We start from the raw sequence: 26,084 nt of genomic DNA on the forward strand, positions 1-26,084 counted from the left end.
ACAAACATCTTTCTTTGCTTTCTTTGCAGGAAAGAACCAGTCTCTGGATTATTTCCAGGCCATCCAGACAGCTATTTCAACTGGAACAAGTGACCTTTGGAACAGACTAGAACACAGCAGCCTGGCCAGACAGAGAGGAGGGAGTAGTCAATTGGGAAGGGCCCCAACATGTTCTTGTAAAATGTCATTTGAAGTAAGAGGACAATAAAAATTAAGGACAAATAAATGAGCTTAAAAATATTTAAAACCAAGAAAACTGTGTGACCACAATATGGGCTTCAAGGAAAGATACAGTAGGAATCTATAGCTATCATTCTTTAATACACATGTTCAACAAATACTGGTCTCCATCCCCTTCAGTATAAGGAATGTCTCTCAATTACATAATATTAATCTTTAAGTCTTCACCACCTCTTTGAAACTCAGTAATCATTTGTTTTCCTTCCTTCAGTTGGGCCCAATTTCCTTAGTCTATGATTCTATAGTGGTTGTTAGATGCGCTTAGAGAATCGTCAAGATCTTTATTTAGCAAATTATTGCTGCAGTGAGTTTAAAGTTAAAATAATAGCAAAGATTTAATCAGAGAAAACAAAGTGGTTATCTTCTCCTAACATTCACTTGGAAGGCATGCTGTTCTTTTCTTTCACAGAGAGCTTATGAAGTTTTAGCTCACATTATTAGCAAGAAGTATGTTAAAGAATCGAACCTCTACTGAATGCTTATGGACAAAAGTGTTGTGCTTGGCACCACAGGATATAAAAATGTCAAGGCAATCTTTTCTTCAAGATTTTGGGGAATAAATAGAAATGTTAAAAAAAAACTTTAAAAAATGTTTTTAAAAGATTTTCCAAGACAGTATTTCATTTATTTTTGCAAAACATATGAATGATAATTCAATAAAGTACAAATTACCAAGAAAATGTCATCAGATATCAGAATGTCCTCTAATAGAGAACTTAATTATGTTCAATGGGTACTGGAGAACCCTTTTAAGAAGGTAATTCTTACAGCTTCTAGCCGGGTTTTCTTAATGAAAGAAAGCAACATTTAAATGCCTTAATGCATATTCCAAAGTGCCTATAGACAGACCTGCATGCAAACTGTAAAAGTCTGACTCAGTGAATTTTGAGTATGTATCTGAATGAACGCCAGAAACGTGGCTAAGGGAAATAAAGTAAATTTTTCCAAATTCATAGTTATAGTTATGGTGGTACCATTAAGTGACACAAAACCCAATGTAATGGCATAGAAATTTCACTATTTCAACTTATCATGTAATGTCAGAAAATGTTTGAAATGGGACGTTAAACTCAACTTCTTAAGTATGTCATATTTTGCATATTATCTATGATTTAGGAAGTAGTGTATCTTAGAATCCATGAACTGGAGTGGAAAGAAATGCTTCCAGAGAAATGTAATCTCCATATTTCGCAAAAATTTACTTGAAAGCAAGGACAGAGAAGAGCATAAATTATTTTTGGTGGTCTCCTTATTAGAGTAAGGAAATCCACTTTGGATGAATCCAGACAAAATATGTTTTATATGCAGGATTTCTAGAAGAAGTAGGTTACATTTGGACATTAACAATATATGATCAAGACATGAAACAAGTGTGTAAGAATTAAGGTTTTGTTCCATTTATGAGATGGACATTTAAGGAGGAAGTTCTTGAGAATCTGTCAGAGGTTATCTAGGAAGGAGAGGACACTTGTTAGGTCCTTCCTGCCTGAGATATGGGATCTGAGGGCAATACCAGCCATGATTATCTCAGCAATGTGTTTGCCACCTATAAACAGTGTAGTTTAGGTGGAGTCTGAGATTTAGTTGTCAAAATTGAGTCCAAGATTCTCCAACTAATTTAACAGAGGTTGAAATCCAAAATCATGAACAAATATTGAATTTGGAACTATATATGGAAACACTGGAACAGAAAAATATTAGCAGCCAGTTTTTTTTCATGGTTATGTTAAATAACATCAAAAAGAGAAAAAAAAAAACAACTTAGAAATGAGACAATGCAAATCTATCAGAAATTCTATCTGAACATAAATTCCCATAATGGGACCAAAACCTTTTTAAAAAATTCAAATACAAAATAAAATAAACGAAGAGAAAATTGTTGCCATTGAACTGGATATCTAACACTGTAGACACTAGCCAATGCTAGGTACCCACATTTAAACATAGTTAAATATATATATTCTCTGGGAAGATTTCGGTTCACACAGTACTTTCGTACATAATGTTTTTCACTCATTCGTTCATGTATTGCCTTACTTGTCCCTTATGACAGTAAACTAACTGAAGGCAGAAATATGGTCTTCAATTTAACAATGTTAAGTAAGCAAACTTACGAGATGTGTTCTTACCCACATGATATACATTATCACATAAAGTGAGTAAAAAATGAACGTTATTGAATAGACCGATGAATTGCTCATTGGTGTGCAAACGCTGTGCATTTGAGTCCTGTGAATCTTTAAAATACTTACTACTGTGTTTTCAAAAGGCTCAAAACGTCATGATATTGCAGTGAGCCACAACTCAGATCTTTTATCAACTCCACCTTTTAAAGCCTATCAGCCAAGAAAGCCTTTACATTATTACCAGGCTAAAAAGGCTCTGAATTTTGAAAAGAGGTATTTGCATAATACGGTTATTGCACCAGATGCTTCTAGTGAAATCACAAACTACATTATGACCTATCTCACCAGCAGGACCAAGTCCACTGTTTCCACAACTGAATGGTATTTGCTTATGCAGCTAAAATGTGTGTGGGCTATAAGAAATGAAGTTAAAAGTAAAGTTCATTAATCCCTTTCCTTTCTTTTCCGTGCCTCCCTTCCTTCATTCCTTCATTCCTTTGTTCCTTTGTTCCTTCCTCTCTTAGGCTTCATTTTACGAGCAGGAAACTTTGTTATGTAAGTAGCTTCAGAATGTTTCTAACTTAACTAGAGATTATTTAATGAGTAAATTACACCATTTATTTATTTAAAATTATTTATTCTCAGCAAAATCAAACATATCATTGAGTTTACATAGAAATACAATTTTCAACTGGATCTTCATAAAAATGCACTGGTGAAATAAATGTTCATAATTAATGAGCAATTATGTACTATTTAGTCATGCCAGTAGAACTGATTACCATTAAAAATTGGTAAAGTAACGTGTCTTAAGTGTGCAAATACCATCTTAGTACGCTATTGTGTTACCATTGATAATAAATGGCTGCTAAATATATACCTATTACATAAAGCTTTTTAAAGTACAATAAAAATACAAATTCTATCTGTTAAAAAAAAAGCCATTGAAATGGCTTCTAAACATCCTCATTATACAAATTCCAAAATACTATATGACAAACAAAATTATAAAGATTCTTCTTTATGAAACATATACTAACCTCTAATTAAGGTACAACTTAGCAGATAACAGAAAACAAGGCTTATATATACCATAGAACATCATGAAGATACATACAAATATAATATTGCATAAGCATATTTGATTTCTTTTCCTACTGAATATGTACCTTTAGCACTTGACAGAAATTCCCATGAGTAAAATAAAAATCTACTTTTAAGATCTACCCCTAATCTAAGCTCATATTTTCATTAATCTATTTTTCTTATGATGTGATGAACCAAATTTTAAATTTTGACCATAGATTTTTCTTGCACTGAGTACAAACTAAAGCTTGTTACATAATGGGCAAATGCATAGGAAACAAACATTTTTAAGGGTCAGAGCTCATCAACACATTATGAATTAAGTACAAGAAAATTTTATTGTTTATGTTGAACCAAACTGAGAAGCCACTTGGTTTTTGTGAAAAATGAGATTCTGACTTCAACAAAAACAAATACAAATTAAATTTGTAAATAATATTGATGATTCATAAAGAATAGTTGTCATAGATTTCAAAATATCAAAACTAATGGGTCATCACAAAATAAAATTTGGTGAGAAAATATCTATGAAAAGGAGAAAATATGAGAAGAATAATTTTATTCAGTGAGAAAAAATATAGTTGGTAAAGTATACATGGGTAATAGACATTGCAACCATAGACAGCCTAAATTCCAAATATTTTTTTAGGAAATATTAGCTCAGATGATATTGAGATGCTTAGCAACGTAAATCCTTATCTCATTAGATAGGTGTCTATCTTATCTCATTAGAAATTAAATATTAAGTGTTTTGCGAAGAGCAAATGTTCATTTTTTCCCATAATCTTTACTTATGAAATAAATAAAAGACTTAGAGTATAACTGATAATAATAGATAACACTATTACTTTGTTTTTGCTAACAAATACTCTATTTGCTTTAATTATTATTGGAAATTATATTTTTGCTATTTTACTTGCTACAAATGACCTCGTGGCATTATATTCAAAGTTTACATTTTGCAATGACATGAACAACATTTAATCCATAAAATAACATCTGTCTAATGGATGGTAACATGTTTATTGGTTTGAATATAGAACATATTTAGCTTGGCATTGGTATATCTTGTCAAGACTTTGAAAGGTATCATTAAAGCATGGCTTTTGGGAATCAATAATAAACTAGCAGCCTGGAGAATGAACACAAATTTCAAGATGCTAATTATTTAGAACTCAGACACAAGACAGATATTTGGGTAATCTGTTTTTTGATTATAAATTCATCTACAAGAGAAACAGAAAGGAACATAAAAGTATGATTTACTTTACAATTAGTTGTTTTTGAAATAAATGTTATAGATCAATAATGAACATTTTACTAAAATAATTTTCAAAAAGTTAAGATTTTCAAAAATATATTGGCACATGAATACTACCTTTCATAAAATAATAATGAATGATGTATATGTATAGAAAACAAATTAAACACAAATCTGGATCTCTTGTTCTTGACATCAGCACCTGCTGTCTAATGGGTCGAGACAAAATACTGTGCCTTCAAGAGTTAGTCCCATTTTGAACCCCTCCTGTAAAACAGAGTAAAATAATTAAAATAGGAAATGCTTATGGCAATAATGACAATAATAATAGTGATAATAATGATAATCAGGAAATAAAGAGTCTCTGAATAGAAGTTGAAATCTTCATGCTTTGATCAGCTAAGAAAAAATACGTCAAATGCTGGTTTGTCAAAATTTTATATTGGTGTATATCCCAGACAGTTGTGTACACCCATTAGCATTTTAAATGTTTTAAATATATGTGAAGTTAGCATGCATGAAAGACAAAAGAAAACAGAAATATATGGAGTTAAGTAGTTTTAAGACTTACATGTTTTATTTCAATAAAATCTGTAATGCCATTCTACTCTAGTTTAAATTTCCTCTGTTGGCTTTAAAGATCAATATTCATTTAAATAGAAGTAAGATAGCTAGACCTCAAGTTTGATGAAAGGTTCAACAGAGCCTTATAGTTTTCATCTTTTCTTCCTGGTTGCCACTGTCCAGAGCTAGGTAAAATACTTTTAGTAAACACAATGCCATATCCTATGTGCAGACCACTTTCTAATGGAGGAAGCTTCCTCTACTAGTCCTGCTATTTCTTCTTTTTAAAAATTTTTTTAATGTTTTATTTATTTTTGAGAGAGAGAGCATGAGCACGGGAGGGGCAGAGAAAGAGGGAGACACAGAATCTGAAGCAGGCTCCAGGCTCTGAGCTGTCAGCACAGTGCCTGAGGCAGGGCTCGAACTCACGGACTGTGAGATCATGACCTGAGCTGAAGTCAGATGCTTAACCGACTGAGCCACCCAAGCGCACCGTCCTGCTATTTCTTACAGTTTCAAGTTGTAGCTTTGAGTCTCACTCCCCCTAAGCACGTTTTAGATGTTTTTGGAAGTTGTCTCTGACTTATTGAGAGCAAGTGCACAATTGCTGTGAGAAGTTTTCTTCCTCCTAAGATTTTGTGTTAAAAGTTGGTGGCAAGGGGAGCCTGCGTGGATGTCTGTTGAGTGTCCAACTTCGGCTCAGGTCATGATCTTACAGCTCAAGTCCCCTGGAGCTTGCTTCAGATTCTGTATCTCCCTCTCTCTCTGCCCTCCCCTGTTCAAACTCTCTCTCTCTCTCTGTATCTCTCTCTCTCTCAAAAATAAACATTAAAAAAAGTGGCAAAAGAGTTTGTCCTCTATTCCAAGCTCTCTTCATTTTTGCATAAGGTAATGGGCTATCTCCAGTTTTCCATCTCCTCTCTCCCCACCCTTGCTCTTAATCTATGCACACTGGCCTGCCAAAGAAGAGAGAAAAAGCAGGGACTCACATTAATGAAAGGAACTGGGGCTACATTTTAGGTTTTTTTGTAGAAGCACGGTGGCAGTTTATATATATATATATATATATATATATATATATATATGTATACTTTACCTTTCTCTCTTACTAACAGAACTGAAATTTTGTTCAGGCAGGTAATTTGTAATTTGGGGTGACCATGTGACATATTATTGGTGAGTGAAAATGTGAACAGACTATTCTTGTGGAAAATAAAACATCACTCAGAAAGAAGTCTTTTGTCCTCTCTTCTCCTTTGTATTTTATTTCATTAGACTGTATCTACCTGTATGTTGGCCAGTTGTGTATCTCTTTGCATTGCCCCAAATTACTTTTGTTTACAACAGGTGTCTAACATACTTATCTTATTACAAATTCAGTGTGAACATTATCATACAGTAGAAGAAAATCATTTTAAAACTGCAAGCCACACCTCATTTGCTGTTAACACAGAGAATGCTCTTCATTATACCTACATTATAAAGGCCACAGAGCAATGCCACTACTGCAAAGGGTTTTCAAAACTTTTTCCCAGAACTTACAGTACAAATTACAATTAGTTGAGTAAAAGTCAGAGTACTTACCGTTATTTTTAAAAAGGCTGTTCTTATCACAAGAAGAAATATTTTACCTAATGTATGCATATATTTTAAACAGCTGCCAAGTACTTAGGAAAGCCAACCTTTAAGTTAAAGATAGTATAAATTAACTAATTTTATAAATATTTTATTTGGATATGTGAGGATCTGTGTCCTAGGTCATCTTCTGGTATGTTAGACAGATAGATAGATAGATAGATAGATAAATAAACAGATGATAGATGATAGATAAATAGATAGATAGATAGATAGATAGATGATAGAGAGATAGATGATAGATGGATAGATAGATGATAGAGAGATAGATAGATGATAGATAGATAGATAGATAGATAGATGATAGCTAGATAGAGGATAGATAGATGATAGATAGATAGATGATAGATAGATAGATAGATAGATAGATAGATAGATAGGCAGACAGTGTAGATATGTATTAACTTTGGAAAGATTTGATACCATACAGTGTTTTAAAATTTTTCTCAGTTCATTCTGAAATTAAACCACTATCACTTCAACTACTTATCAGTGTGTTACTAGTGTTTGAAAGGCAGAATAGCAATCAAAGTAAAATAGGGATTGGTCACTATTTCAATAATTTAAAAATGTAGATCTCTTACAAGAATATCTCCATAGTGATTTAAGAAGGATCCTTTCGGAATCCCCATAGATGAATTTAATCATCCACATTAACAGACACATTGTTATATTGCTCTTTGGTTTTCTTTACTCCTCAGATAAAATTTCTCACAGTTTCTAACCTTCCCTCCTAGGTTTCATTTAGTAAATCATGATTTAATGACCACTGAATCTTCCTCAGGTTCCATATCCACTTGAATTGTAAAACTTTGAATGAAAATGAGGCTTTATTTTATTTATGTAGTGATGGAAGTTATCATAAACTAGTATCACACAAAAGAATAATTTTATTAATATATTATTTATTTTTTCTAATATATTATTAATGATTCACTTTTTATATGAAATATTTTGCCCAGTTGCATGTTTTTATTTTGAAATAGAGAGAAAAGCATATCAAGGAAGGAAAACCACTCTTACATAAGAATTATGAACATATTGAAGTATGTCCTTTGAGTCTCCTTTTCATCTATGTATAGATTTTTTAAAAACAATTTTAATAACAGTATAAAAACTATATATTATATACAACTTTCTTATTTAATGTATCACATATATATATAATTTTTTATATATTTTTTAAATCTAGGAGAACAAAGTTTCTATATTGGGTTCCCATAAAGCTAATGATTATATAATATTCTATTAATTTTTTAAAAAATACAAGTAGAGATGACATACAATTTACATTAGTCTCAAGTGTACAACATGGTGATTCACTATTTACATACATTATGCAATGCTCATTATGCAGTTACCATCTGTCACCATAAAAGTTATAATATTATTGACTGTATTTCCTATGCCTTATTTCCATCCCTGTGATTTATTTATTTTATAACTGGAAGTTTGTACCTCTTAATCCCCTTATTCCTACTGTCTCTTCACTAGTCTTCCCTCCAGCAACCATGAATCTATTAACTTTAAAAAAAAATTTTTTTTTAATGCTTATTTATTTTTGAGAGAGAGAGAATGCGAGTGTGTTAGGGGCAGAGAGAGAGGGAGACACAGAATCCGAAGCAGACTCCAGGCTCCAAGCTGTCAGCACAGAGCCCGACATGGGGCTCGAACTCACGAGCTGTGAGATCATGACCTGAGCTGAAGTCAGACGCTCAACTGACTGAGTCACCCAGGTGCCCCTCTATTAACTTTTTAATATGATTTAATTGTATCTAGTATTTTATAATTATTCTTAAAGTTAACTAGATGTTTTTGTCCATAGAGATTTTCTTCATTTAGAGTCATTTTCTTCTCAGAATAGACTTCATTGAAGTTTTTGATATCAAAAAGAAATATAAGTATTAGTAACAAATCTCCAAAGGGATGCTATGGATGGACCCTTGCCCATCAATGACTGAGTGCTTATCCATCATATTTTCACTTGCACTGATAATTAATAAGGAAATAAAATATTTAATTTGCTTGATTAAAATAGCATTTCTAGTTCTTTGTTTAATTTGTATATTTTCTTTGATTAAATTAGACATGTCTACATGCATGTTAGCCCCTGGTGGTCTGTGAACTACTGCTTTTTTATTTTCTGATTGTTTATTTTTCTAATTATGTGTCTTTTTAACTTTAATTATGTGTATGTGATATATTTATAGATTTTTTAAAAGAAAAGAAAAAACTACAAAGAACTATAGAAATTCTTCTGTATACATATTTTACATTTACCTTAAATGTGTACATTTAAAACTAATGTACAAGTTTTTCTTTTCTATATTAAAATTTCTTTCCAACTCAAAAGTCTGATAAATATTCAATTGTATTTTAACATTTTAAACTGACAAATCTTTCTGAAATTTACTTGGATATTTGTTGTAAGTTACAGCTGTACCTTGATCTTCTACCAAATTAGTAACCAGTTGATTTAACAACCCCTTAATGCAAAATTCTTTCATCCTTCACTGATTTGCCATGCTTCTTTTTTAATGTATTAAATTATTATAACTTAGACATCACACATCTGGGTTATCATTACTATTTTACTGATTTGTCTGTCAGTGACACATACCAGAAAGTTTAAACTATGTCACATTAAATAACATTATTAACTTCAAACAAATATTTAATTTTCCAACAATTTATAATGAAATATGGCTTAACATTTCAGGTTAACTTCTGACATGCACAAGATATTTTTGTGATTTCCTCTGTAAATTAAAGAGAAAACCCAAACATCTCACTAGGCTTATTAACTCATTATTTATACACCCACTGTTCTCTAATGTTTTTACATTATATGCAAAGATAAAAATAGTAGCCAAATGTGTGCATTAGATTAATTAGGCTTACAAGATTAATAGCAAAAGTTGTCATAGACTTTAGATGGAGAAAATATTATTTTACTTTAGTTAAAGTGACCTTGCAATAAATCTTGAACTAGGGAAAAACAAACAAACAAAACAAAACAAAAAAACAGACAAGCAATGAGGTAGACAATGCAATAATGACTACAGCATTGAAAAAAGAACTTTAAAATATGAGTTATAAAACCTCTTTAAACACAACTAATAATCAGAGACATCCATATGAAACTGCTGTTTGAATATTTATTAAGTAGAGCATGCAAATATTAAGGTTTTAGCTTTAAGGAGTTGTAAGTTGTTTAAAATTATTATGAAAATGATATACCAACCATCTCTGGCGCTACCCACCATGAAAGCAGAAAAGAATAAAAAAGACATTAAGAAAATATTAGAAATGGCAAAACAAAAACCAAAGCAAAAATACCATAGCTTAACATTACTTAACTAACACATCACTAAATCATTCCAATACAGTGTCTCTCAAAGTTAGTTCCTACAAAAATCTGGAGATGTAGGCTTATTTTAAAAAATCTATAGAAAATTCTTCAGTTTTGTGGAAATTAAAAAACATTAAAAGAAAAGTACTCTTTATGATTTTAATGCTTGGGAACAAACACCACTGTGCCCATGTTTGTGTCTGTTCTAATAAAAGCATTAGCCCCAAGTAGCATAAACCTAATTGGTAAAACTATTGAAAATGGAGAGGAATTGATTTCACATGAAATAAAGTATTCTTGGTAAATAACCATGCACTATTTGAGTGAAAGTTTCATAGTATTTGAAATATAGAAAAGAGGGAGAGAAATTGTACCATCAAACAGGATACATGCCGAAATCAACAGAAGTTTGATATTGGTGGTTTTAGTTTCAGCCAGATAACATCATCCACCTTGTTGAAGTTCTTAATTTAAATCAATTTTATTAGGTGTTGTAATTTTGCTTTTATTTAATTTATAAGTTTTGAATTAATAGTTGTATCAGAGCTATAAGAATAAGTTATGTATAACTTTTTTGGTAAATTTTTAAGAAATGTTATAACAATTTAAGCCAATATAAAGGATTTAAAATAATTTTTTTTCACGTAAAAGGAAATTATGAATCACCCAACTTGAGAAATGTTGTTTTAACATATGCTTTGAAAATCTCAAGGTGTATATTAAATAATGCAACTTTTAAGATGCAGGCATTATTATCTCTAAAACAATAAAGAAATTCACATAATACCTAGAAAAGAAGAAGAGTGCTTCATAGCTGTAGTCCAAAATGAGTGGAAGGATATTTATATTATCTTTCTAGAAAGGAGTGTTTCACCAGTGTTAGATGATCAGAATCCACCATTAATTTTGTTTTGTCCAAGAAATGAAGCATAGAGAATTCATTGCCTATAAGTGGCAACAACTCCTTCTCTTCACTCACTGCCTCTTCCCAATCAGCTTCATATAATTGGTCTTTGCCTACATTCTACCATACACAAAGTCTTTTCAATAAAAAAATAGGATATAATAACCACCAAAATATAAAGGACAAATATAAAGAGAAGTCTTTTTCCTGGTGCTTTTAAGATTATTTATTAATCACAGCCCATAATACCTTCAAACTTTCAGTACAATTCAGAATTGAAAAATAAAAGAGGGAGAGAGAAATGGAAACCCAACTGGACTACGTTCCTAAAGAAGTTGTCACTGGGTGCCTGCTTTTTCAATAAGAACCCAGAAATTATGAGCCATAACTACAATGCTTCTTTTAAAAGAGACTGATTTTACTCTCACAAAGATTTTCCTTCACCTATCCATGTACAATCTGAAATTCATAATTGTTAAAAACTGAGTTGAAATCTTATAAGTCTAGTGCAATGACCCTGCAATTTTTGGATTTCAAAGTAATGAACCATTTAAATCCACGCAATTTTGTATAAAAAAAGAACCATCTGATTGTCACTGTAAATTGTACTACTAAAAACTAAACAAAACACAATAAAACCTTATCCTTAGCATCTGTAGGAACATTTTTAGGACTAAATATATATGATTATTTTAAAGTAATTGTTTCAAGTAAGTTTTCATAGGGATAATAATTCAAGGAAAGGGTAGTTTTGGTATATAACATTCTCTGTGTTCCATATTAAAAAGAAATAAACCATTTATAAGCCAATCTGTTAAAACAGTCACCTGCATCTCATCTAATTTTGATTGAATATCTGGAGGGAAATCCCCTGCTCCACAGTTAAATGGGTCAAAAGGTTCTGCTCCAAACAGGTCCCGTTCTAAAAGGAGGAAAAATAATTTAGTAAATGAAATGACAGAAAGTGAGTTGAGTGAGTTAGATTTCAAAGGCAAGATTACATAAAGAACTACTCACATAACCAAATGAGCTCCTATCCACACACACTTTATGCTGGATTTCCCTGAGCTTAGACTAGTTAAACACCAACAAAGAAGCCAAGATCCATTTTATGACAGTATTAAAAACTGGTTACAGAGAATTATTACCCAGAGAGGTTTCTGTGTCTTTAATTAAGACTTCTCAATATCAAATTCACAAATATTTGATAATTAGTATATTACAATACCTACATTTTACTGAAGCAATTTAAATTAACTACAATAACAGATTACTTTTTGAAGACCTCTATTCCTTACGGATGCCTTTGTAACACAACAGTGAAGCAGTATGTGGGACTGAGCAGATTGGTAAGTAGTTTACTCATAGCTCATGATACCTTAATCTCACATTTATTCAGAAAAAAATGTAAGGCATGTTGTTTCATGTACTATGAAATCATATCACCTTCCTAAATAAACACAATGGGACAGGTTCTTTAAAAATGTCTTCTATCCTAGAAACAGATTTCCTTTTAAAAATACCAATAATAGGGGCACCTGGGTGGCTCGGTGTCTGGCTTTGGCTCAGGTCATGATCTCACGGTCCGTGAGTTCAAGCCCCGCGTCGGGCTCTGTGCTGACAGCTCAGAGCCTGGAGCCTGCTCCAGATTCTGTGTCTCCCTCTCTCTGACCCTCCCCCATTCATGCTCTGTCTCTCTCTGTCTCAAAAGTAAATAAACGTTAAAAAAAAAATACCAATAATAGAATATCAAATAGCTCTCTGTACATAAATTTTAAAGTATGCATTTTTTAATCATTAAGGAAGCAACAAAGTTAAAATTGATGTTTGTAATTTATAAAATTATGGCCTATTATATGATTTAGAAATTTAAAAATTATGAAACTTCTCTCCTCTGAATCATTCAAATGCAGCCTTAATTGACACAACTTTAAAAAATTATATAGGTGCATGCGAATTTATAATGTATTAAACTTTTCATTTGTAAAAAAATTATATTCTCAAAATTCAATGCTATGTAAGAAATAATATTTATGTTCTTTCTTCTACCATATCCTCTAAATTATGAACCCTCATTATTAAAGGTTCTTGCTTTTCTAGTTACAACTTTTTTTTCAAATTCATGTATTAAATAAGTAAAAAAAAATTATAAGTTCCTGGTGCTGGTAAGTATTATATAAATAAGAGGGACGTAGAATTTATAATCCAAATAAAGACATTTAAGTTTTAAGATAAAAGTAATGCTTCTGACAGTTACACCGGGACAAAAGAGATAAACCAGAACTGTCCTAAACAAATGGAAATGTATTGTCACCTTATATGTGACCTATAGGTATTATATATGGGTATTATATATATTTTGATCTGCACCATGTCACAGATTATATATATGTATATGTATATATATATATATATATATATATATATATATAGTCACCTTATATATATGGTGTTATTATTGTTGTTGTTATTTATTTTCCTCAGTCTGGTGTTACTTAGGCAATACACCAGAACTTGGAGAACAGAGGAACTTTTCTTTGTAGGAATGCCTTGGTTACCCCCATACCACGAGTACATCCAACAATGCTTTTACACATGAAAGATACTTGTGAAAAGAAATGAATTAATAAAAACAAAGTAGAGTTGGCCAGAAAGAATAGAGATTTTTATTACAGGCATTTTATTGTTTGATATGCCTTTGAAAAATCTAGACATATCAAATGTCTAAAATGGAACACATTTTCCCCCTTCTCTACTTCTAATTTTCCCTGTTAACAACATTTGGTCTAAAATCCTGAATCATCATTGATCTTGAACTCTCAATACCATCCTGACATATTATTCCTTCTAAATATTTTCAAATCTATTTGCTCTTTTCAATTTATATTTTGACCTGTAATAAACCCTCTTTTGGAGATCTATGGCTAATTTGCATTTCAAATTCCAGATTGCAACCCAAGTCTATCATATGTGTTAAACAAATGCCCAATGGACTAGATAAATGAATGAATGAATCAGCGATGAAATCCAAGGAAGTAAAAAACAGTAAAGGAAGAGATGTGGACACTCACAAGGACAAAAAATACCCCATCATGATATCAGGATATTGGCAACATTTGCTAAAAACACACTAGGACATGTATATTATGGATTATTCTCTGAAAAAATATTTTGTGTTGGCACAAAATATATTCAAATGAATTTAAAAATATATCTCAATTTATGTACAAGTTTGACATATTTTTATAAACTGATTTCTGAAGTTTCCAATGCTTTTCTCTAAAATTTGTTGAATACTTAATGTGTGTAGTATACTTGGGTTAAGTTCCACAAGGGGAAACAAATAAATTAAAGGCCCTGACATACTTTAAGCCCTAAGCCAAAACTTCAGAGTTATATTAAAAATGTCTTAATGTGAACTAGAGAGGATGCAATAAAGCATAAGATGTAAAACTCTCTTTTCTTCGATTTCCCTTTGCATGTAATGACTGATCAGGGACGTTGGGGAGTATTCTTTAAGTTTCTGTGACATGGTGCAGATCAAAATATAATCAAGACATTGAAAATGAGCATCTGTTATATGCTTTCTAATCCATCAATAAGAGACTCTAATGTACCTTCCAAATGTATAGAAAGTAAGTCAGAAAAGCAATATATGTATAGTATGTTAGATATTAAGTAAAATATCCTTATATAGGGGTAATAAACAAATCACACAATCCGTATATTTACATATTTCTTTAAGAATTTCATATACTCTAACAAAGAATTTAAACTGAACTCCATTAAACATGTTGAAAATATTAAAACCATTACCGCAAGCATTGTTTTTAATCATTAAATTAAAACATTAGAAGTCTAACCCCAAATAAAATAAAAATGTAATTAAATGCTTTTCATTATGATATAAATAACCCCATCTCATTTTTCAAAAAATTATTTCCAATGCAATACTGATGTCTTTGGTAGTATACTCTGAATTATAAAGTAAAATATGATTAACTTATTTGGCACATATAAACATAATTCTTTGGTAATTAACACTTTTAGTGAGCTTAAGATATATAATTTTCCATAAAGTTAATTAAACATTTAAAATGTACACAAATACAGCAAAGAATATTGTTTTCTTTAGAAAGCTTACTAATCTCAGTAGATCTACTAGGTATTGGAGGTGGCTGTGTGCCATTGCGGGTAGGTGTTGAAGATGGGTGTGATATTGGAGAAAATGGTATCATATCGAAGATGTCAGTGGAGGGTGACTTAGGTGTCACACTGCCTGCCTGCAATGAAAATAATATGAATTAAGGCAGTATTTCAGGTAGATACATTGCAATGCTATTTCATATGCATATAAAACATATATAAACAGCAATAAATTCAGCTGAATCATATGAACTTGACATTTTATAGATCAAAAATAGTTAAATGTTGGCAATTTCATGTGATTTAATCAGTCACACCAAATGCTTATTGGCAAGAAAACAAAAGAAAATTTCTGCAACAATGATCTCAAAGATGATGGCAAAAATGGTGAGAAGCTATTCTATATAGATATAAAAGATATTGGATTTTTCTGTGTATCTAGAAATAATTGCCATTTGTATCAGAGGATTGGAAATATTAGAAGCTATATAAAAACATGATTTCAATAATAGTTTTGCATAAGATTATGTTTTAGACAGAGATAACTGGACATAAACAATGCATCTTCTTATATGACCATTCAAATGCAAATGATAACAACTTTAAAAATTTTTAAAGAGTATATTTTAATTTGTATTAATAACTACAATGATAGCTAACTATTATACTCACTGCAGAGCCTTTTATTCTTGGGTAAGACTTCATAGTTTTCTATGATAAATAGCTACCTTGTGAAATAAATTAATAATCACTAAAAATACCACCAAAATCATTAAGCTATCTGGGTCAGTCTGGGCCAGGATGTAACATAAGAATGAAACAATCATCACTTTGCCATTCAGGGGGAAAAAACACACACAAACGGGTACACACAATCTATAAAAGAAAGAGAATTCCGATTTTGGAGAAGAATAGTAAGGAAAAACTTGCTTTTCCTCAAAGAACATGAACAGAGATTAATTACTTAAGAGTGTTTCATAGTAAAATTAGACTCTTCAGAATACACTTATTTTTCTAAATCACAGATAATGAAGGTAATGGAAGAAAAATAAGGTTGATTGTGTGTAAAGAGTGACAGATTTGCTATTCAGTCAATATGGCCATTAGCACATTTTTTTCATGAAGGAAAATTGCTGTCATCTCCTTTTCTTTAATACCCTGCTCACTTTATCAGTCATAAATACTGTCCAAAGACTTTAAGGCAACTTTATCCCTCAGCCCTTTCCTCCTACTCAGGAATAGTTTTCCTAATCGACCCATCCCTCTAGCTGCCCTGACAGCTCCCTCCTCTTTCTCAGGATATAAAGATACTCAAATCTTGACTGTTTTTAAAGCAAACCAATCAGAAATGTCTTTACTCTGTCTCTCTTTACTACTCTAGCCTCTCATCTCTCTTACTCTTTCCCTCAAGGTTAAGCTCCTCAGAAGAGATACTCATATCAATTGAGACTTTTTTTTTTTTTTTTGGTACCAAATGCTGCTGAAACTGCTTTTACCAATATCACTGATGACCTGACTTCCCAGTTGCTATATCAGTGGGTCCTTTGAAGTTACCTGTCCTATTTTGTCTTTCTGTGGATATGTACACAATCACCACTTGTTGCTTGAAACTTTGATATCAGGTAAAAGGAAGTAAAAATGAATGGCACACAAAGTTGCCAGGTCATATCACATTGATTCTGGACATACCTGATTTTTTTTTCATTACACTATAAATGGCACATTTTAGTAGACTTTAAAAAACATATGTGGGATAGTAAAAAAGGCTTTTGTGCTTAGCAAATTACATGAGGTCTTGGGATGCTGCTCTCACTGATTGGCTTGGGAAGGCCACATTTAGAAGGTGGTGGTATTAACAGTCCCAATGACAGTCTGGAATCAGGTGAGTTGACAGGAGTGACAGTAATGGAAGAAATATTTAGACAGGAAGATGAATCATCATCACTACTACGCCAGAAAGAGGATGAGCATCTCTGAAACCCATGTTGCTCATGATCAGACACTTGGTGCAGCAGCTGTAAAGGAATGACAGAGAAATACACTAAGGAGAAGAAAGAAGACATGGAGGAAAAAGGAAAAAGTATATTATGAAAAGTTATTTCTAAAATGGTATTTTGCAAAAAGGTAAGTAATTTCAAAATAACTTTACTAAAAATTTAAAAAAATAATAAAAATTGTTTGTGTATACTTTCTTATTGCAACAGTCCTCAGATTTGAGAATGTTTGACTATTTCTCACTAAAATATTACATTACTAGGACTTGAGAGGAAGACAATAAAGAGTGAAGCTTGATGATTTATTTCGATTAGAGCTTCTGTGTAATGACATGGGAAAAGGAAGTATAATAACAAGAAAAAAAGCAATAACTGAAGTAGGAGTAATGTCTAGTAAAAAGTAATGACTTTGTAGAATTTTCAAAAAGGGTTACAACAATCATTTTAAATTTAACACTCAAAACACTCTTTTGTGATATAAGTATTAGTAATTTTATGTCCTTGTTACAATAAAGATATGGGAAAATTAAGGCCCATATGTTCTTTGTGATTTATTCCTATAGAGGTTAAATTCAAAACAATCTGACTGCAATTATCACCACCTTCCTATGGGTAGTGAGTTCCAAATGAGAAGATTTCTCAGGAAAGGGCAATCACGAATTAATGAGATAATAAATAGTTAGATAATCAGTAAGTGGATTGGATCTGGACATCAGTTTTTGGTTGACTTTTATAAGTTATTTCCATAACAGTGTGGAAAGCTACTGTCAAAAGCTGAGCTAGTAACAACTGGGCTGCCAGATGTCAGAGTGGTCAATGAAAACAACAAGCCAAAATGAAAGTAATAATTAAGCCTTTATTCACTTACTGTTGTAGTATAAGCAAGATGCCAGGAAGAAGATGCTGGCCTCATCAATGTCCCATTTTCTTCTCCAGGAAATGGAACTGGACTAAGGTCAGAAGTACCAGTGCAAAAGCAAGGCACTGTCTCTCTATTGAGGGAGCCCTGAACTAAAGGTCTTGCTGGTTTGTTGTTGGTGTCCTTGTTATTTTTGTTGTTGTTTTGAGGGAGGGGTCAAGACAAGAGAAGGAAATGGAGGAAGGGTTAGGAGTAGAAAAGTACTGAGTACTGAATCATAGTGGAGAAAGGAGTCTTCAAGGCCCTCATAAGATGGTCTTGACAAAGGCTTTTTGAGAAGGCCATGGCCAAGGGCCTCCAATAAGGAGACCTCTGAATATAGGCAACTGGGCTAGGAATGCAGATATGTATAAGAGCATGGCTGCCAGAGGTTGAGGGCGCTAAGTCCTTGACTGCAACTCCTCCATTCTATGCACTAAATCTGGCATAGGCAGGGCAGATTTCCCCCCAGTGAGACTCGCCAGGGGAAGACTTTGTAATTGCCTATGACTGGGCTGACAGGATTGGCCCTGGAGCCAGACTTCTAAGCTACAGGTCACACTTCTGAGATTTTTTTTTAACACGGATTTTGAGGCAGCCAACACAAATATGGCTTTTGATAATCTCATAGTGAAAGGTTATAACCAAAATTATAGTTAGGAGAACCCACAAATTTGAAGGAAGTTTTTAAGATGGGAGTCACTTCTTCACTCGTTTCTCAAAGCAGAGGACAAAACCAGGCAGTGTAAAGTGACAGATTTAAACTGAAGGGAAGGTTCAGTGTGGAAACAAATCTCTGATGGTCTGAGTTATATAATTAATAACTATTAATATGCATATACAGTTACATAATCATTTTTTTCCTATTGACCTCCCTAACAATCTATCTGTAGATATGTATACATGTATGTGTGCGTGTGTGTGTGTATATATAATTTTAAAATTTATTTTATAGTCTACATAGTTTAGTGTATAATTTTGTGATTGGTGGTCACCATATACTTTAAGTGACACTTGTAAGCTCCTTGTGGACAAAATTTTTCCAAATTTTATCTAAAAGAAGTATTTCCAGGGCACCTGGGTGGCTCAGTCAATTAAGCATCTAACTCTTAATTTTGGCTCCGGTCATGATCTCAGGGTCGTGAGATCAAGCCCCACATTGGGCTCTGCACTGAGCATGGAGCCTGCTTAAGATTTTCTCTCTCTCTCTCTCTCTCTCTCTCTCTCTCTCTCTCTCTCCCCCCCCTCTGACACATGTACACATGTGCATGTGCTCTCTCTCTCTCTCTAAAAAGTAAATATAAATAAATAAATAAAAGAAGTATTTTCTAAAAGACTACATAACACATCAGAGTTGTAGGCATATAATAAGCTGTCAACATATATCTACTGTCTAATTTATACTACAGCACTTTTTTTTTTTAATAGACTTCACACTCAGCATGAAGCCCAATGCAGGGCTTGAACCAACAACCCTGAGATTAAGACCTGAGCTGAGATCAAAAGTCAAACACCTAAATGACTGATTCACCTGGGTATCCCTATATTAGATTAATTTTTAAATTTAAAAATGGAAAATTTTAAGAATATTTATACTGAGTAAACATAATATGATATTAAGTGGAAGTTGTCCTTGGTATCATCTGGCTTATAACATAAGTGAGGGTATTCTATATTATTTTATGACTTATATTGGCCAAGAAATCTTAACCAGATGCCTCAAAACAAATGAAGGCCAAAATAACCTAACTTATAAGTGCTCTAGTGTTTTATGACAGTGTTAATACTATGCCTTCTACTTGCTCTGAGAACATATACTTATATAACATGAAAATAATCAAGTTGTTAAATACACGAGTTAAGAGGTATTTTTCACTTTCAAAATGGTAAAGCTGGGATATCTATCAATAGTTGTGGTATCTAAAGTTTAAGACTCTACCACTATCACAGGTTTCCTTTGGGTCACTAATGAAGTTTTGGTCAACCGGCATTTATTGCTCGGTCACACAAATCTCTTAAAACACTGAATCAGTTGCTTTCAGGTAATATTAAGAGATTGAACATTAAAATCTGGAGCTTTTCTTGAGAAGTTTGAAAATCTAGAAAGTGAGCCCACAGACTTGCCTGAAAATAATTGACTGGCAGTAACTGCTGTGCCATTTAAGTTGGGTATATGCTCCCTAATTCATTACTACCACCACGTACCCATTACACATTTATGTCACGACCTGGGCTGTACTGACGTCTTGTGTTTGTGATTCCTAACTTTGAAATGATTCAAGTCAAGGAATTAAATATTACATCTGTTAGATATTTTGAGTGGTGCTCATATGAGGACTTTAAGACACAGAACAGATGAACGTAAGGGAAGGGAAGCAAAAATAATATAAAAACAGGAACAAAATATGAAACTCTTAAATATGGAGAATAAACAGAGGGTTACTGGAGGGGTTGTGGGAGGGGGATGGGCTAAATGGGTAAGGGGCATTAAGGAATCTACTCTTGAAATCATTGTTGCACTATACGCTCATTTGGATGTAAATTAAAAAAATAAAATGAAAAAAAAAGAAAGTTAAATAAAAAACATTTTGAGTGGTGGTTCTAAATTTAGGGGGTCAGGAGTTAGACATTTTGTAAGCTGCCATTTTTAACTCATTAAGGATATTTATTTATGAAATTAAATACATAGTTTAGATGAAAACAGCTTGATATTTTTATTTTGGGTCTTCTGTCAATATTTTGACAGATGGCTAGAAACCAAAATTTTTGCACTCTCTTACAGAAATTCTGGCACCACTGTTTAACTCGTCCTTTATGCTCATAATTCCAAGTGCTTTGGTCTTTATGAAGGTGCACAGGATCTGAATTATTAAACTAAGGAAACAAGAAGCTTTATGTTCAATCATTACATATTAATTATGCAGACGTTGTTAGGTTATTAAGGTCTATTAATCATGAAGGCCCATATCTGAGATTCATTGTTGTAGTTTTGTAGCTTGCTCTAGGAAGCAGTGGCTTGGTGCATTTAGGCATGGTGAATATTTCAACCTTAGCCTTGTCTAAATGTGACAGCAATGATGAAGTGTCATAGAAGGGTTTGCATTTTCAGTAAAGGTTGAAAACATTTAAACAACAACAAAAAAACTGTATTATGATTCCAGGGTCATGGGATCAAGCCCCATGTCAGGCTCTATGCTGAACATTGAGCCTCCTTGGGATTCTCTCTTTCCCTCTATGCCTCTCCCCATCTGTGCTCTCCCTCTTTCTCTCTCTCTCTAAAATAAAAAATTTAAAAAAAAGAATGGTATCAAAATTTTACTTTAGGCTGTTAATGTTTTGGTAATATAAATATCCAAATATCCTTTTAAAATGTAAAACAACTTTAAGATTAAAATATGATTTAACATTACTATTAAAATAGAGTTTCAAAATGTTACTTAGAATTAAATTTACAAAGTAATTATTTAAATTTATATTTAAGGGATGATGTCTAAATTTTTCTAGTTGAAAAACTGGTAGATTATAAATAACACTAAAGATGAGGAAATACAATTGTGATGCAAAATATTCTAGCAGATCTTTCTATGCTGCCATGCAGATTCACACTTTCAAAGTTCACTATTATGTTACATTTTTAATATGACTTTAAGTTTTAATTTTTTTAATGTTTATTCATTTTTTGAGAGAGAGAGAGAGAGAGAGACAGAGTGCTAGTGGGGGAGGGACAGAGAGAGAGGGAGACACAGAATCTGAAGCAGGCTCCAGGCTCTGAGTTGTCAGCACAGAGCCTGATGTGGTGCTCGAACTCATGAACCACTAGATCAAGACCTGAGCTAAAGTCAGACGCTTAACTGAGCCACCCAGGCACCCCATGTTTTAAACATAAAAACTTCTAGGGTTTAGAATTTACGGCATCGTGAATGTACTTTTTTTTTTTTTTTCAGATTTCTAGATTCACAATTTGGTTTTATTGGTCTCTTACTTGTAAGACCTATTATCTTGTTTGTTCTTACAACAAGGTCACGAGTTAAATGGACATGATTGTCTACATATCCCAAAGAGGAAAACTGCAACAAGAAATTAAATGATTTGATCAGGCATTCATGGTCAGAGCTGGAAGGGAATATATTTTTCTTCCCATTAGATAGAGTTTACTGCCTTAGAATCATTTTTTGTGCAAGTAACAATTATGAAAATGAAGCCATGAACCAGTAATCACTTTTTGTGGGCAACAAATGTTCTTAAATCAATGTCATGTTTAAAATTCATGCTTTTGTTTAAAGATTCACATTTGGCTTGTTGTGTAACTGAGAGTTTTCAAAATCTGCTCTTGCCCATCTTGACTTCAATAATAGTTGAGAAAACACTAGATGAAGATAAATAGGCAGTTTTGTTTACCCACAATGAAATACACATTTTAGGTTAAAATTGTCCTATCAAGTCTAATCAGTGGCCACACAGTTGATTATGTAAAGGTAGAATTTTATCCAGTAACAAACACTTGGTTTAATTGAAAGGGAGACATTTATTTTACTCAGCAATAGAAAGTCCAGTAATTCTAAGGACTACAATTTTATTCATTTAACTTCCTGGCAAGAGTCCTATTTGGTTAAAAGCATCCATAGCCAGAAAAGTAAAATGTAAGCATCCAGGCACAAGAATCAAGAGGAACAATTTGATTGAACTTGCTATGCCCACATCTTATAATGGAACAATCTTCTGGGGGCATTCACGAGGCTAGGAGGGCAGAATAAACCTTTTTTTCTGATATAAATACAGGCAGCACTGCCATGTGAATGTAATAAATGGAAATCAGATTGTTCCTAGATAATTAGTACCAAATGGTGGAAACCCAACCTCTAATCTATTGCCAAACCACTAGAACACAGCAAAAAGCAAACAGCACAGTCAAGTAACGGAAATTTCTCAGTGTATCTAAATGACTGTATAAAATAAGGACCCAATTTCTAAAACCAATGAAAAGATTTCCACAATTTCAGTGTGATACAGAGATATATAATATGGATAACTATCAAAGGCTATTTCATTTGCCTTAGGAAAGGAACTTATTGAACAGAGTGGTATTTAGGAGACATGTAAGCATTATATTTGTCAAGAAAAGTTAAAAAATAGGATGGCAATTTATACATGAGAAAACAAAAAATGGATATATATTGAAGATATACATTGGTCTGTAGTTAGAAATGTCTTTTAATTTTAATATTGAGCAAAAAATAAGTCTCCTACTTTGTTTTTTTAGCTAGAACTGAACTACTCTAGAACTTCATACTGGGTAAATTTATACTTGGTGTATTAACTAAAGCAATAAACAATAGTCCAATAAAAAATAGTCTTTTTCTGGTGACAGAAAAAAAAAATAAACTTTTTTCATTCAAGTACTATAATCATGAGCCCAGATCTCCTTCTTTAGTTCCATAAGCATCTCCAGGTGGCTGTCCAGTAGGCAGAACTAATATGAGGAAAAGTGAAATATTCTTTCACCATCACCTTCACCAAGTCATGTCTATTTTGAAAAATGGTACCACTACCCAGATGCTCAGGATAAAACCCTACAGGACAATTCTGACCTCTCTTTTATTCTACAGCCCCCAACCAATCCATCAGTAAGTCCTGAAAGCTCTACTTCCAAAATGTATCAAGTTACATACACCATCTGAAATGATAGAATTCTAGACTAATTTCTTCTCCCTCTCCTAGGATACTGAAATAGCCTCCTAGACAGTTTAGGGGACCTCATTTTGGTCTTTTTTACAGACCCTGGTGTATAGGTCAGTCAGACGATCCCCAAATCCCCTGTTTAAAACCTGTAAGTAACTTCACAGTGCAATTAGAAAAAAAAAAATAACAAAATGAAATCTACCGGCCCTATAAAATCTAGCCCCTGACTCTCTCTCCAATGTCATCTCCAACTATTTTGGCTTATGGTCAGTATGTTCCAGGCACAAAGGTCTTGTTACTGTTTCCAGTCCTTTACACTAACTTTTTACCATTCAGGTCTCAATTCGAATGCTACCTTCCCAGAAAGGGTTTCCCATGATTACTGTCTCTAAAACAGTCCCCGCCCTTTCTCTCCTACTCTGCTCTATTTTATTTTATTCATAGCATATATCAGATTTGAATTTTTATATTTATTTATTCATTTACCTAGGAGTTGATTACCCACCCCTCTTTCTTTCCCCCATGGGATATAAATTTCTTAACAGCTGAAATTCATATACTGCTAAAACCCAACAGCCTAGAATATCATATGACTATATTAGATATTCAATAAATATTTTACAAGCTGCCATAACAGATCACAACTGTATCTAATGTGTGCAATTAGCAAATGTGAGAAAACAAAAATCAAAATGATATACACTGTCATACATAAGACATCTCACTAAGATACTATTTCATAAAAGGAGTGATGACTTGGTGGGATTAGGGAAAATAAAAATGAGATTACAATTTACACAATGAAAGTTTGAAAGGACTTTTTAGAATGCCTGAAGATTTTCATTAAAAGTTTGAACCTAAAATTACTTAGTTGTATCTTCAAAACACATCAGTATGACCAATTCACAATGATGTATATAACAAATACATGGCTGGCTGGCCATCATCTAAGAAATAGCAACCTTTCCTTAGGGTGACTTTGGGGAGTGCAGGGAAGCGTATCTATGTTCTGACCCACACAGCAATTCCTTAATGTACAAAGGTTTTCAGTCTGGAACATTCTACTCCACAGGGCCTTACATTTTTAATTTATGATTTAACACAGAATAAAAGATTCAATACCTCTAAAACTGAATTTTCTGATGAGAAGATCTGATTTATTTGAACCATTGTTCTGTGTTCTAGAAATTCAACTATAACTTTGGGCCTCTTCCTAGGAAAAATAGCTTTTGATCTTTCAGTTATCTAATCAAATTTTACCAAAAATGTTTCTAAATTTTCTGATGGTTCCCATCATTGCCTTTATCTGCTATTTGATCACACACTGATAAGAACAGCATCCAAACTAGGGATTTGAATTATTTTCATTTTCTACATTACTTTTAATATCACCCTCCCCCATAATTCCATTCCTACTTTTGTTCTCTTCTCTCCTTCTTCCCAAAGAGACCATTTAAAAGCTAAGATTAGAGATAAACCTTTTATTGTACTTTGACTAATACTTGTTTGATGTGGACTACACTGTGTTTAACTTGCAAATCCTGATATTTCAAGAAATTGTTTTTTATATGCTTATTTTTATGAACCAAATTATAGTGTCAAATCATTTACAGAGAACCATTTCTGAATTAGTGTTTTATATGGCAAAAGAGTTACTTCTGTGTGACTTCAGAAAATTTGGCTCCCAGTAGGGATCAAGACCTGTCTTGGGCTGGTCTTTTGAGAAAAATCATCTGTCTTGGGGATTCCTCTCACCATAACACACTGAAAGCTCATGGAGAATCTGATGCCAAATTAATTTTATATACCAAACCCATCTATATTATAATTTTGATGTGCATAATTGGATTCATACTTCATTTCAGCACTTCTTCAATTCATGTGTTAATTGCTGCCTCTAATCCTTTAAACAAACTGCTGAGAACTTTAGCCATTTTGGAGCATTCTATCCTTCAGTCCTTTGAAAGCAAAGGAAATAAAGTTTGTTTCCAGAGTTACATGCCCAATAGGCATTTACTGTGCATTAACTTTGCTACACATGATGGCACTCTATGAAGTGCTTTGGGTTCTGGCTGTGTCCTATAAAACTGATGGCCAAATTTCATAAGAAAGTTGCAATTTAGAAAATTGCTTTTCCATAGACCCATTACAAGCTATTAAACAAGAGTTACCTATACTTTAAATTTATATTTTATTTAC

At 32.6% G+C, this 26,084-nt stretch overlaps 1 protein-coding gene across 13 annotated transcripts in view; it reads right to left on the reverse strand.

Annotated features, from left to right (window-relative positions):
- Positions 1 to 2,982: 2,982 nt before the first annotated feature.
- The window catches only part of GULP1 (GULP PTB domain containing engulfment adaptor 1), a 771,890-nt gene continuing 748,788 nt past the window's right edge, over positions 2,983 to 26,084 (reverse strand). For 11 of the 13 annotated variants that reach the window (XM_058711639.1, XM_058711708.1, XM_058711659.1 and 8 more), the window contains 4 exons: positions 17,102 to 17,329; positions 15,313 to 15,451; positions 11,996 to 12,090; positions 2,983 to 4,980 (listed from right to left, as the gene is read on the reverse strand). In XM_058711639.1, the coding sequence (XP_058567622.1) occupies positions 4,909 to 4,980; positions 11,996 to 12,090; positions 15,313 to 15,451; positions 17,102 to 17,329 (534 nt within the window). In that variant the 3' untranslated portion in view covers positions 2,983 to 4,908. The remainder of the gene's footprint in view (positions 4,981 to 11,995; positions 12,091 to 15,312; positions 15,452 to 17,101; positions 17,330 to 26,084) is intronic. The other 2 variants (XM_058711754.1, XM_058711744.1) reach the window with 1 other exon arrangement.

This window comes from Neofelis nebulosa, chromosome 2 (assembly GCF_028018385.1).
Source record: "Neofelis nebulosa isolate mNeoNeb1 chromosome 2, mNeoNeb1.pri, whole genome shotgun sequence".
In the NCBI taxonomy this organism is placed as follows: Eukaryota; Metazoa; Chordata; class Mammalia; order Carnivora; family Felidae; genus Neofelis; species Neofelis nebulosa.